At 36.3% G+C, this 15,641-nt stretch overlaps 1 protein-coding gene across 1 annotated transcript in view; it reads left to right on the top strand.

Moving 5' to 3' along the window:
* LOC150089786 (uncharacterized) overlaps positions 1–15,641 on the top strand; it is a 65,348-nt gene that overhangs the window by 23,642 nt on the left and 26,065 nt on the right. Inside the window, exons 2-4 of the mRNA XM_090368808.1 lie at positions 6,384–6,445; positions 7,761–7,892; positions 8,791–8,877. Coding sequence (XP_090224934.1) covers positions 6,384–6,445; positions 7,761–7,892; positions 8,791–8,877 — 281 coding nt within the window. The remainder of the gene's footprint in view (positions 1–6,383; positions 6,446–7,760; positions 7,893–8,790; positions 8,878–15,641) is intronic.

The raw sequence follows: 15,641 nt of genomic DNA, 5'->3' as shown, positions 1-15,641 counted from the left end.
GAAATTAGGTGGCAGGACCTGCCAGAGTGAACTATATTCAAGTGGATACCTGGTCTGCCTCCACGGGGCGAAAGTGGGGCAACGTCGGGCCTCAGTAGAGGTCTGGCGGCTAAATGACCAGATGAACAACGGTACAAGGCATCACACATATACAAAGTCCATACACTTTTAAATCTCTGGCTTTTCCAGTAAACTGGTTCACATACAATGTAACCTACGCGGAGATGGGGGAAACCCCTGGTGCCGCTTGACCCTAAACACACTTTACACTTTACTTTACACTTATTCCATTGAGCCCATGTGACGAAAATAAAGGCATTCCTTTATCTGTGCAGAGCTAAGTATGATCACATCAACATCTGGAATACGGTTGGTTGGCGGTTACCAGGCAGCCATCTCCGCTTCCTTATGCTCCAGAGATTACAGAATTTCAATAGACATTTCCGAAATGTGACTCTGGACTGCGGTAGCACACTGCTATTGTCACCGTCCTCCCCACACCGGATGGAAAAGGCCCAGGTTCGAATCCCGTCGATGACGCGGGGAACTTTAGTGAGTTTCACTCCGTGGCTGAGGTAGTCGGTCTCAGGGGTAGATATCAAGATTTTTTCGTCTAGCAAACAGGCAAATCGACCAGAGAACACGCGAAATTTACAAACAAAGTAAATATGGGTAGATTACGTACAGGTTAGCAAACGCATCATATTAGTATACAGCTAAACTCTGAATTAGCAAATTTTTGCAAAGGCGGCATCGTTTAAGTTATATCTCACATTGTGAATACCTTCATAACGAGTTGCCATGATATTGCACTACATCGAATAAGTAACGCTTCGCCAAAGGAGAAGACGTCACTTATTCTCAGCGAGTACTACCACGTAGCCGGCGCAATTTCAGGACTTGTTTTATTTATTTTTTTTTTTTTGTGTGGGATAACAACTCTACTATTCACTCGTCCCTATTCGACTTAGAAAAGCAAAAAGTAGAGGGGAAAGTTATAGTAAGAGTGGAAGTAGAAAATAAAAACGGTGTAGAAGAATGAAAGGGACTGTAACTCCTTCAACTCACACCACTCAAAAACTCCTCGAATAGGCAACGCTTCCCCAGTGGAGAAGGCTGTTGTTACCTATTCTTGGAAACTCCGGACATCATCAGGCTCCCCTGGTGCCGTTTCCGAGCTATTTGGCCCTTCTTCGGTAGGTGGGTAGGTACGCAAGTGATATAATGATGGCAAAACAGTTATGAAGTATAACTCCACAATATGAGAGATGATGGTGTATCAGATGAATTAAGACTAAGGTGCATTAAGGGCTTATGTCTCACACTGCAAGAGAATTAGACTACGTACAAGATAGTGCAAACGCATCATATTAGTACACAGTTAAATTATGAATTAGCAATTTTTTTCAAAGGCGGCATCGTCTCATATTTTGGAGTTATACTTTATAATTGTTTTTTCAAACATACATCATTTGGATACCTACCTACCCACCGAAGAAGGGCCAAACAGCCTTGAAACAGTGCCATCTGGGTGGTGGTTTCCGCTGAGAATAAGTAACAATAAATAAGTTTTCTGATAATATTGGTCAAAGTAACTCTTGCACATACCTCAAGAGATCCTATCTGTTACCCCAACTGGACATATTCTCTAGATGTTCTGGGGGCAGAAACGTTTCAAGTGAGCGGGTAACAAATGCCAAGGAAGAGAGCCTAAAAATCTTCAAGGGTTGTGTTAGGGTTGTTAAATATACAAGAACAGTAAGTCTTAATTGTTTACATAGTAATGTTAGAAGTGTCGTCAATAAAATGAGCGAATTCGAACTGCTGGTTAAAACAAGTAACGCGGACATAATAGGGCTTACGGAGACGTGGTGCCACCCGGAAATTGGGGATGATGAGTTTCAGTACGGCTTGTATAATGTATTTAGGAAGGATAGGGTAGATAGAAGGGGTGGTGGGGTAATGCTTCTTATCAGAAGCAGCCTGAATGCGGCGATAGCTTTCCCGGATTTAGACTTTTCGCATGCTAGTACAGAATCTGTATGGTATGAGATAGATGGAAACAAAGGTATAATGCGAGTAGGAGTAATCTACAGACCAGGTGATTGGGAAGATTATGACAAAAGCCTCTACATGCAAATGGAATGGGCAAGTAAGCGTTAATGCCTTATTATGGGCGATTTCAATTTGCCTCTAATTGATTGGAGTAAATGGGAAGGAAACTCGACATGGGGAACAAAATTTTTAAGTCAACTGGATGGCTATTATTTGTATCAACATATCAGGGAAAGTACTAGAGAAAAGAATATCCTAGACCTCATCATCACCCATTAATCAGATGAGATAACAGGGCTGAGAGTAGAGGAATTAGTAGCAGGAAGCGATCAAGGAGTTCTATGGTGGATGATGAAGAGAGAGGTAGCAGAAGTAAAAGGCAAAGAAATGGGTTTTAATTTCAGAAAAGGAAATTACGTTGCCTTAAGGTACTACGTGGCCTCTATTAACTAGGTAGATATCGCGCAGAGAATGAATACAATTGAACTGTGGTATGTCTTTAAAACATTAATCACAGATGCCTTGAATGCGTATGTACCATTAAAAAAATTCTCCACGAGAAGGGTTCCAAGTTGGATGAATAGTGACGTTGCCACATTACTTGAGCAGAAAAAGGTGGCATGGAAAGGTTACAGAGCCATAAAAAGTACTAAATCCTATAACAGCTACAAGGTGATGTGTAATAGAGCCACAGAAAAGGTTCGACAGGCAAAGGCAGTTTATGAGAAATCACTAGCAAACAGAGCAAAGAGGGGAGGGGGGGATGAAGAATTCTTCACATATATAAATGCCAAGAAGACAAGGACAAACCAGATGAGACCTTTACGTAAGGGAAAAGGGGATAATATTAAATACACTAGCTGCCATTACAACAGTTATTTTGCATCGATATTTAGAAATGAAAAACCTTTTGTGGCAATGGGAAATTTTGGGAGCCAAGTTGAAAAATATGTAATTAATAATATTAAAATTTCTCAAGATTATTTAATGAAAATACTTTCGAGCCTACAGGCCAGTAAGGCTCCTGGATTTGATGGAATATACCGTATAATCTTAGGGCAGGCGGCAAGTGAGTGCATTTGTGCATTGAACCATTGAGGCTAATTATGCGAGCATCATTAGACTCTAGGGAGATTCCGTTGGATTGGAAAAGTGCCAATGTATCTTCCATATATAAGTGTGGTTCTAAGAGTGAAGTGGGAAATTATCGACCTGTCAGTCTGACTTCAGTGGTAGGGAAAATCATGGAGGCAATGATCAAGAGTGGAATTCAGGATCATTTGGATCGAATTGAAATTCTCAAGGATAGTCAGCATAGTTTGGTAAAGGGAAAATCATATTTAACAAATCTGGTTCGCTATTTCGAAAGGGTCACTCACGAGCTGGATTTAGGGAATAATTTCGATATTGTTTCTTTAGCTTTCAGCAAAGGTTTTGACTCAGTCCCACATGAGCAGTTGCTTTATAAGCTGGAACAGGTTGGAATCACTTGGAAAATCCTTAGATGGATAGCAGGATGGCTCCAGGGCAGAAGGCAGAGGGTTGTGATAAATGGCTTTTCCTCAGGTTGGGATGAAGTAAGAAGTGGAGTTCCCCAAAGATCAGTATTAGGACCACTGTTGTTTTTAATTTTCATAAACAATATCGATGAAGGGATAGAGGGCGTGATGTCTAAATTTGCAGATGATGTTAAAATTGGTAGAATAGTCAATGATCACTGTCATGCTGAGCTTCTTCAGAGAGACCTAGATAGACTCCAGGAATGGTCAGAAAAATGGCAGCTATGCTTTAATCCAACAAAGTGTAAGGTATTACACCTGGGAAACAGTAATCCCAAAATAACTTATTCACTTGGTAGAGTTCAACAAAACCCAGTACTGGAAGAAAGGGACTTGGGTGTTACGATATGGTCAGACATGAAATTCTCTGAGCATTGTAAACAGGTTGCAAGGAAAGCCCACGGTGTCCTATCGATGATCTATCGAACTTTTGCAAGTAGAGATAGGGACGTGATAATCCCATTATATAAGGCTTATGTTAGACCACACTTGGAATACTGTGTTCAAGTATGGAGACCGCACCTAAAGAAAGACATCGAGCTTCTTGAAAGGGTGCGAAGACGGGTAACTCGCCTGGTGAGATCGGCAAGAGGGCGTCCTTATGAAGAAAGACTTCGAATATGTGGGTTGCAGAGTTTCGAAACTAGACACCTTAGAGGAGATTTGATTGAGGTGTTTAAGGCTCCGAGAGGCATCAGTAAAATGAATGAGGACAAAATTTTCAAGAGTATAAATGATGCTAGAACTAGGGGACATAAATTCAAGTTACGGGGGGAAATGTTTAGATTGGACTGCAGGAAGTTTTATTTTAGCTAGCGAGTTATAAATTACTGGAATAAGTTGCATACATGGGTGGTAGAGGCTGACAGTCTGGGGAAATTCAAAGGTTATCTGGATAGTATCTTCTTGTGAGGGAAACGCATAGGATGATAGGTTTAATTTCCTTTCCTTTTATTAATTATTATTATTTTTTTATGATTGTTTTATTCTGTTTTTTTCGGTGGTGCGGCATAAGCCATAGGTTTTCTTGCACCATGCGGCCATTACTAATACTAATACTAATACTAACAACAGTATTCTCCTTTGGCAAAACGTTACTTATTCGAAGTAGTGCAATATCATTGAACTCATTTTGAAGGTATTCACAATATGAGATATAAGAGCCTGAGCATAAGCCCTTAATGCATCGTAGTGTATGGGTAGATGTAATCATTTATAGGGATACACTAATATCATATTTTTTTTTTTTTTTTTTTTTGTGACTCTGGACACACTCTCAACCCGTTCAACATCGACATCGAACTGTGCTCTATTTACACGTAATATCGCGATGGCATCTTGGCCTATCTTTCTGTTTCTAAAGGACAATTATGTAAGAGCCGGTCATAGTTGGACAATATCATATCATGTTATGCTCAATTTGTAGTCCTTTTTTCGTTTTAATTATTATTTCATTATTACATTTTTAGTATTACTATTTTTGCTATTTTTTTATTTATTATTCTTGTTTTTAATATTTATTTATTATTGTTATTTTTTTTTCTAATTAAAAAAATCACTTGTATGAACAACGTATTGTAAGATTCCTCTGGATTTCTGTGTAAGGAATCACTATTGTATACAATTTATGTTAATAAAAAATCGTATTATTATTATTATTATTATTATAGGGGCTTCATAATTAAGACCTTAACTCCTTCCGCCCCCTTTTGTGCTGCTTTCATTTCTACACAGCCTTTCTGCCTATATTCAAATTCTGCATCCCTTCTGTTCTTAAAGATCTGTTCATTTAAGTCACCAGGAAAGTTATTTCATGAGTATTGTGTCTATAAATCACGTGTGTTCTCTGGTCGTCTTGTCTGCTTTAATGGAAGCAAATCCACGGTTTCCGGGGAGGGGGTCTTGCTGTTTACGCCTAAGACCCACTAACTCAGACGCGGTGTGAAAAATGCCATTAAAAGTTCCTCGCGTCATCGATGGGATTCAAACCCGTGCCTTTTCCGTCACGTGTGGGGAGGACGGTGATGATAATACTGTGCTACTGCGCAGACGGTTCTTAGTTGTCCTAAGCACATGCATTTGTTTGTTCCACAGCTGTCCTTGGAATCCCCAATACAGTACCTTCCTTTCAGGACGCTGCGTTCCAGTTTATTTCGTGTTTACATTTATTAATTAGTATTCACTAAATCTTTTTTTACTTGTCACCGATTTCTAAGTTATTACAGATTCATTTTATATTTCTATTTCTGTTTAAATTGATCTTTCAAAATAATTTGTGTATGGCACTGCCTAATTATTTAATAATTGCTAACTATATAATAAACAAAAGTGTAACCTGATTCAATACCTGTAATGTGTCTGAACAAATAAATAAATACATTCATCAAAATTCGTAACATTTCATTAAAATTTTGTGTTAAAAAACATCCAATATTTCTGGAGAAAGCGGGACATATCTAGAATCAGTCGCCATATTAATGAAATCGATTGCTTTGCGATAATAGCGAGATTCACTTTATTCCTGTACCTCATAGATTCACCTTCTATGAGGAAATAGACATTGCAGCGAAGAGAAATTCATTTCATAATTCTTAATTCAATTATAAAAAGTTGTTTAAAAAGAAAGAAAGAAAGTTAAAATTTATTTTAAATAAGTGGATATTATCAGAGTTTGTTTGTGCCACCTTCAGAGACCCTTTTAACATGGGTATCTGCAATTATCTTGTAAACTGTACATATTATCACCACGTTTTCTTATTTCTTTTCCAGTATTAGCTGAAGGAAAATTTGAAGAACTGCTGAAATGTATAGACTTGAATTTCAATTCCAGTGTAAGTGTATTATTGATGACAGTCTATTCAAACCGTTTTCTTGTTATGTACAATGCTCCTACATTATAATTGCAGTCTGTAATAGTACGAGTATGGCATTCTATTCTGTATTTTATTGTTACCTTTTTGGTTTCAGCAGATACAAAGTAAAGTGGATTGAGATACTTAGGATTTTCCCTAATGGAAAAATAATTGGGAAGGATTGATAGACGTAAAGAGAAAATATTTTTATGAAGTTAAAGAACAATAAGTTCTAAGCTGTTAGTCTTTTTAAGAATAGCAAGAACGCGTAAATCGTTACCAAATACAATGGGTATAAGCAGTTCGAAATATCATACTCAGCATCGTTAAAATCAATAAATCCATAAAACTGCATGTTGAAAATTAAAACTTGGAAAAATTGACTGGGAAATTTAATGTTTTCCATTTAGAAACTAAGTGGGGAAATTTGACTTTTCCCCCGTTAATTTTTAACAGGGAAAGTGTTAATTAAAAAGGGAAAAGTCAATTAAAATTTTAAAAGGGAAAAGTTTAATTAACAGCGTGTGCAAGAAATTTGAAATTGCCTGCCATTCTCTGTTAATACGCTCGAAACCGGCGGTACATTCAGTGGTAATGAAGAGAAGCACACAGTGGAGAATGTCGAAAAGCTTTTGGTGATGATGTCCTTTCCTTTTCAGCTGAACGCGAGTTGGTCAAAAATATCCATCCTTTAAGATACGTCAAAGGAAAAAAAAAAAAGAACAGAGAGATACAGACTGTAGATCTTGATGGTCAGAATCACTAACATATTACATGATCTTCAAACTTAAGTTTAAGCAGTTCGAATTACCACTGCACTTGTATGTGCAAATTCTTCTTTGGAAATACCTTTCCTGAAGTCTATATCGTTAAAGAATCTCTCATATATTGCCAGATTCTGTAAAGAAAAACAGCAGCTTTTACCTTTAAGTAAAATAACATAAAATACAGAAAATACGAAACTAAAATAACAGAAAATACAAAATAACTCTAAGAGAAAGATAAGGGAATAGGGTCTTAAGACCCAGAAAAAACTCAATGGGGGACTCCATCAGATGCATCAGAGATATAATACATCAGATCGGACGTCTACAGAGAATTTGTTTTACTAGGCATTCTTAAATACAAGTGCTAATTAAATTTTAAATATTTAATCTTTTTATCTTACGTTTTTGTTTCATATGTAACGAAAATAAATTTTAATAAATTTTAACAATTTTCATTCTAATGAATTTCATACTGATTAGTTATACGAATATGGTTTCTATTATTTTTCTATTTTTTTTATTTAAAGTTCAGCTCAGACTTCAGAGCCTGCTTTCAAGAAGTCTATTGTGAAAAGGACGGTTTACCAACTTTAGAGCAAGTTGTCGATTACATATGCGAAAAAAGATGGGAAGGCTGTACCTGCAATCCTCTTTCTCAGGTAATATTTAGAATTTCACTTTAAAACAAAAATACACGACCCTCCGAAAAGTGTCGAAGTGCATGCGGGCATATTTCCCTGGTGGCAAGTTGAAGGCTGCATGTTCAATGTGATGATGATGATGAGGATAATCGTGGTTTGGCCATTTACAAAATAAAGTAATAAACAAAAACTGCCTTCTCACATCGAGTCATACCACTCATGTCAAGATAGAGTAGGTCTTCCTTAAGTTATTATGACACACACTTCACCACCTGCGTTGCATTTCAGCCAACAAGAGACAGACCGCAGCATATATAATGCTTCATGCGAGGTTCAGAAACAGGACGAGTGCGGTATCGATGTCTACCATGTTCTGTTCCATCAAATAGGTGTTCCATAGGGTTAAAATCCTCACTGTGCGCCTGCCATTCATTTGATGCACATTAATTGAATTGTGAATTCACAATCCTATGAATGACATGATATGTCATATGTTAATTTATATGTTGGAATGACATGATAAAGCTATAATTCCACTTGCTTGTACCTGTAGCGCCACTACCGCACAAGTATATCTATCCCTTTTGTAGTAGAAACAGAGCACGACTCATGACACTATTTTGAATTTCAACAAGAAATTCTTCAACCGCAATTCAAATTTTGTTATCCACTCCACCATGAATAGTTACAAATGAAAAATAAAAACTGCCGAATTTCGAGTAATCTTTTAATATAATCAGCTATAAACAATAATGTTAATTCGCATTATAGTTATATGAAAGTGGTATAAGTAGTTTTATTAGATATTAATTGGAAATGCAAAGAACACTCAAAAGAAAAGACTGATTTAAAGTCATGATTATGAAAATTGCTGAATTTTTGAATTTTTTAAAATTGAAATCTCTCTTTTTAATAGAATCTGAAAGAAGCATTGGCTTGCCAGTTTAAGAAACAAAACCTTCCTCCTGAGGAAATAGGAGAGAACCTATATAGAGCACAGAAGGTAATTATTATAACAGTCAATTTAAAATAAAACTATGACACAACTTCATTTATAACTGCGTTTTTTTCGTTTATTTTAATGAAATTGTTCCCATTTGTTTTTTGGGATTCAGTTATGAAATTCATTTTTTTCTCTTGTAACTTCACTGTTTTCATTTCTTTTTAATGCTTGTAAATATTCATACAGAGATACTGTGAAGTACTTAACATCTAGAGAATAAGTTAAAGGTTTTGAACAGAAAATGGAACTATTTTTATGTCTAATAACGGTGCTTATAACAGAAATATGTACTGGTTATTTTTCAACAGAATTAATGAGCCCGTATGATATAAGGAAGCGGACTTTTGTAGCATCAGCCAAAAAAATAATTAATAATTAAAGGGCACGATTAGCCCAGAATCAAAATCAGCGTCATCTTCTTTTGACTGGGGAATAATCTTATCACTTTCAGTCAGCTTCTCATCAGGTACATCACTTCTTCATCATCTCCAAGCCTCAGTGATTCTCCTGCACGCACGATATTCGCAAATTTCTTCGTTCGTGTGTTGGAGTTCCATCATGTTTCACTAAGCCCAAATACATCAGCATTAGATGACTTGATGAAGAGATGAAATTAGTCTACTTTGTTAATAATACTCTTGCAATAATGTATAAAAAATTACCGATTGGGCCACCGGAGAGCCATCTCATTTGCCCATGGATTGCAAGTTTTCTCTATTTGATTTTCCTGTTTTGCTGAACGAAAAACCCAAGTATCTGGGGAGGGAAACCTTGCTATCTACGCCTGAGACCGACTTATACAGCCACGGAGTGAAAAAAGCTCATAAAAGTTCCTTGCATCATTGACCCCTTTGGAACCCAGGCTTTTCCGCCTAGTATGGAGAAAACGGTGGTAATACCACTGTGCTACACGCGCAGACTGCATTACTTGTATTAATTTGTATAAATTATATAATTTATAATTTATACAAATCAAACTTAATTTGTATAAATTAAGTTTTATACTTTATTTCTCTTCACAACCCTGGCACACCCCTCACAATTAAAGGCTGGTCCATGTGTTCTCCAATTGAGAGTGAATTTTTTCTTGTAATCCAGTTCCTCTTTCTGCGTTCAAGTTTGGCTTTCTTGGTTCCAATCGTGTCAATGACGTGAGGAACTTTTCTTTTACTTACGGTACGCTTTTCTCTGTTTAAATATCTCTCTCTCATAAATTTTATCTACCAGCTAAGGCTTTAATGGTGTGAAAAAAAAATCTCCGTCCCCACCATGCCCATTACAGTCTATTAAGTCTAGAGCTAAATCCGAAAGTTCTCATAATGAAATTCGTCCTGTTATGTCTCAGCAGTTTTACAGACAAAACAAGTGTCCTAATTTTCTCACTTTATTCAGCATTATTTTATATTACCTTCTCTTATACAATTCATCAGTTCCTTATGACTTTAACGTAAGCGTCATTTCCTTAAAACTTTAAATTATTAGTCTCCACGTATATTACAATGCATCCAATACTGTCGTTGTAGTATAGTTTTAGATGGATCAGCAACTTTAGGTGATGTTATTATTGTTATTTTCTCCCTGCTTAGGGGTTCCACCCCTTGACGGGTATTTCTACCAAGTACACAGGGTGGTTGTAATGTCTGGTGTTACATTCGGTAGAGGAACACCTGACCATCCGGTGCTCAGGATTTGCGACTTTCTGGAGTAACTTGTAGGTGTTATTTGGGAGACCTATTGATGCTAGGCCGTTATGTGGGCACCATGTAGTGATGTTGGCACCATGCCAGTGGTTGAATCGTAGATCGGGATATTCGTTACTTGTTGCATAAGCCACATCTCTTTGTCCTGTCTTAGGTTCGCGATTTTTTGATTTTTTGCTCATGCGTTTTCTAGAGGTTGCCAGTGTTGGACACCGCTATGTCAACCTGATAGGTAACATTTTCTTTCTTGTCGACAAGGGTTATATCGGGTCTGTTGTGAGGGATTGTCTTGTCCATTATTGTGGCATGGTCCCAGGACAGCTTCTGGTTTGGGGTCTCTAATACTGCCTGGGATTAGTAAGTGTAATAAGGTATACGTTCTTTGATCAACTGATATTTCCTTGCTTCTTATGTAATATCCTGGATGTTTATGGCGGCCATAAACCGTGATTTCCTTATGCAGACCGTGATTTCCTTATGCAGACCGTGATTTCCTTATGCTCTAACCGCAGGTATTTGTAGATCTCTCCTTCTGTCATGGCTTCGATCTCTTTAGCAGTCTGCAGCTGGTAGTTTTAGATTTAGCTAAAATAACACAATTAAACCTACTAAGCTTCAAAATTAACACTTATTTCTCACTTACTCTATCTTAATAGATTAATATTTAATTTTGTTCACACAGCATCTTTTGAATTAAAGTGTTTTAATGAAAGTTATACAAATAAATTAGCAATTCTTTTCTAGTACTTGTCTTAAATATAAAGCCCTTAAGAAAGCATTGGTTTAACCTTTAAGAGACTATATAATTCTTGCAAGATATTGTTTCATGATTTGTATTATTAGAAGGCAATATTAATTTGAATGAAAATGACAATTATAATATAAAAGGTTTGGGAAACTGTATAAATTAAGAGACCAGAGAAGACGAGGTGATTTATAGAAAATAATTATTTTCTATAAAGCAACAAATTTGTTGAAAGAATTAAATCACACCACTACCTGTTGTGAAAGTTGACAACTTTTTAGTTATCAGGAAATGATTCTAAGGACGTGTTTAATGTTTGTGCTGTATATAGACACCCTCATTGTCAATATTTCGATTTATTCAAGAGTTGGAAAAACCTTTTCCGTGTGATGATGAGCTGATATCTTTAAGTACCTTTTTGTTGGTGATTTTAATATTAACCTTCTCAATCATTCTGCACATCCAATAATAAATAACTATTGCTTAACATTTAACAGTATGGTTTTCAACAGGAAATATTTGCATTGCACCAACAAGGCATCAAAAAATTGTTAAATAGCTTAGTATGCTCATGTATAGACCATATTTCAACTAATATTAACTTATTTCAAGTTACTTCTTACATTTTGCAAAATACGTTTTCAGATCAATGTGCTACTGTTTGTGCATATCATTCTGGCTAATGCTGATCGTGCGTTAATCCCAAAGACAAATTACCAGTTAGAAGTTATCCTTCACAAATACTGTTCTGTGAAAGAGTTACTAACTTTGTAGTGCAAGGAAGTGTGAATAATTTTGACAATATTAATGATCTTTACAATACAATAAATTTTCTCGAATTATTAATAATATGACATTGTTAATAAATGCTCACCTTTAAATCTACTTCCAATTAAATCAACTCTTTCTTCTAGAAAACCAGATAACCCTTGGGTAAATTATGAAATTAAAGATTTGATCTCAAAAAGAGATACGTTTATAGAATATTCAGGATTTCTCCTTCAAAAACATGAATTTCTCCTTCAAAAACTTCAAAGAATACAAAATTCTTATAAACAAGGTTAACAGCTTAATAGAGAAAAAAAAATGCTTCTCATAAGACTAAATTTCAGGACAAGAATATCTCTTTAAAGGAGAAAATAGATCTAATTAACAAGGTAAAAACTAAAAGAAGTAGAGTTATTAATGCAAATCAGCTAACTAAAAATAAATAAATTTGTGCTCATACTCCTGGACGACCAAATGGTCAGAACAGCTCACAGGATAGACAATATACAGCACCGTATTTAGCAGTCACGGCCTTGAACACCAGTCACTCTGGCAACGCGTACTTATGCACCAGTGCGCAGCCCACCTGGCTCCAGCAATGCACGCTGTACCTGGTAGTAATAAGTCATTGAAATTAGCTTATAATTTTGCTAAGAAGTTTACAGATATTTCTTCTTTTAATTTTTTTATTGTAACGCTTTATTTCAACATATAGTTGTTATACCTAAACTTTGTAATTCATTTGCAATTCCTGACCCATCTTACGATGACCTTTTAAAACTCAGCTAAATAATAAGAAATCCACTGGGTTTGATAGTCTCACTAGCCAAACAATAAAAGCTAGCAAGGAATCATTTGCTTTGTTATTAGTCCAATTTATCTTAAGAATGATTCGTTTAGGACAATACCCTTTAGCTTTAATCTTATTCGAGAGTAAACGAATTTATAAAAAAGAACTGTTTACAGATTATAATAATTATATGCTAATTACATTACAATCAGTTTAGAACAAAATAGTTGAGAATTACTTGATCTCTCATCTAAGTAACTTTTTAAGCAAGTATCAATTACTAGATAAGAATTTATATTCTTAACAGAAAGGGACGAGCACTCAGTTGTTATTAGAGCAGTTCATTGACAAATTTAATCTATTCCTAAGTAACAATAATTTCATTCTAATATTGTTTCTTGATTTGTCAAAGGCCTATGACCTAATCAACTTAAGAATTCTAAAGGATAAATTATTCTCATATGGTGTAAGAGGAAATATTCTTAAACTATTAGTAAGTTATTTGAACCACCGCGAGGTTTCTGTTAATATTGATAATCAGAACTTAATAAAATAGGTATTAAAAGGGGTCTTTCAAAATTAACTCACACAGGTCCCATATTATTTAATATATTTATGAATGATATATTTAGTGTTGTTCAAAGAGTCTTTATTGAAGTTTATGCCAATGATATACACTAAGTGATCACTGAATTATGCCCACCCCTGTGAAAATGAACGCGACGCGTTGACCACGTGAGGTACTAGAGTGCGGAGTTAGTCGACTTACGTAGCACAGATAATGTGTCAGTGGTTCAGTAGGTAGTAAATTTCTGAGCGTGATGGGTAAAAGGAAGGATTTATCGGACTTTAATTAAGGACAGATTGTGAGTGCTCGACGAGCTGATACCTCGATTTCCCAAACGGTTGAACTGGTGGGATGTTCGAGAGCCGCCGTAATTAAAGTGTACCAGGACTGCTGTCAAAATTGTCAAACAACGACCCGGCGACAAAACTGCAAAGGTCAGTGAAAGTTTGATGTTAGAGGTAAGCGCCGGGTCCGACGACTCGTATAGGCGAAAACGCGCAGCACTGTTGAAGAGTTGGCTACCCAATACAACATGGGCCAACCAAGAACAATATCTGGCATGACCATGCGTCGCACATCGCACGTATGGGCTATACCAGCAGACGACCCCTACGGCATCCTCTCATAACCAAGGTTTACTGGCGTAAAAGACTCGCCTGGTGCAAAGAGCATGCAAGTTGGACGTTAGAAGACTGGAAGAAGGTGTGCTGGTCGGATGAGTCACGTTATTTATTCCACACCGTGGATGGTCGTTTACGAATTTGGCGTCAACAACATGAGGCTCTTCACCTATCATGCATGGTATCAAAAGTGCAGGGTGGTGGAGGCGGTTGTATAGTGTAGGGCATGTCTCACTGGCAAGAATATGGACCCCTGGTGCATGTGGAACAGCGTACCAGTGGTCTCCGCTGTCGTCAGCTGCTTGCTGACTGTGTGCACCCCGTTTTGTACAATTTTTCCCCGAATGGCGATGGTGTCTTCCAAGGTGACAATGCGCTGAACCATCGGGCACTTATTGCGCAGGAATGGTTTGAGGAACAAAGTTCCGACTTCCAGAATATCGATTGGCCTCCGAACTTCCCCTGATATCAATCCCATAGAGCACTTGTGGGACACTATGGAAAGGCATATCAGGCGTCTGGATACATCAATAACCTCCATACTTGCATTGCTCACCACATAACACAGCTTGGTTGGCCATACCTCCCGAACGCTTCTGACATCTTGTTGAATAAATGCCACGTCAGACAGCTGCTGTACTGAGGGCAAAAGGAAGACCTACGAAGTATCATGTAGGTGGTCATAATTCAGTGATAACTCAGTGTAATTTTGTATTCATTTGGGAGAGACTTAAACAGAATGAATTCAGATTTGCAATGCGGTGTTATTCAAATACAAAGATGGATTCATAACAATTAGTTATCAATAAGCTTTTCTAAAACTAAGTTATTACTTATAAATTCCCTACACCAACTAACTGATATGACACTTGCTGTCAAGTTACATTCATATCGTTGCTTACATAAGAAAGACTGAGTCGTTTTCTTGCCAACCTATTGAAATTGTCTTTCAGTATAAATACCTTGGATTATGGATTCATCATTTTCTTAACTGGATTACACATATTAATTATTTGATCAGTATGATAAAATTTTCTCTGTATTATTTTCCCATATTAGACATAAATTTACTTTAGCAACAAGAGTATCTATATAGTTTGCATTGATTGATTCAGCTCTAAATTATGCTGTAAATATTTGGACAAGAGCCAATACCTCCTAAATACTTATGATGAATAAATTTATACAAATGATACTAAAACTAGTTATTATAACTGATATACGGAATGACATTAACAAAAGGAAAGGATTTTTTATTACAATATAAGATACTGTTTCGCACTTAGAAATTATTAGTTAATATGATTTTTAAAATACTTTAATGCAATAAAGAGTGCTATAAATTCTCTAGAAGCAACAAATTATAGTTTACATCACACAAGAGCTTATGTATTCCAACATCCTAAACCATTAAATAAATATGGAACAGGATATCCTTATTATACATGTATTATAAATAACCGTTTGTCAAATTTGGATTTTAAGATTAGGCATCACTGACATACACTCAGATCAAATTTTATTTATGAAAAGTTTTATATTCAACGACTTACCATTAGAATTTCAATTGTGA

The sequence above is a fragment of the Mastigoproctus giganteus genome, chromosome 2 (genome assembly GCF_048544385.1).
Source record: "Mastigoproctus giganteus isolate SK-2022 chromosome 2, ASM4854438v1, whole genome shotgun sequence".
Classification (NCBI taxonomy): domain Eukaryota; kingdom Metazoa; phylum Arthropoda; class Arachnida; order Uropygi; family Thelyphonidae; genus Mastigoproctus; species Mastigoproctus giganteus.
Note: the sequence above shows the minus strand (reverse complement) of the source record. Positions and strands in the feature narration are given on the sequence as shown.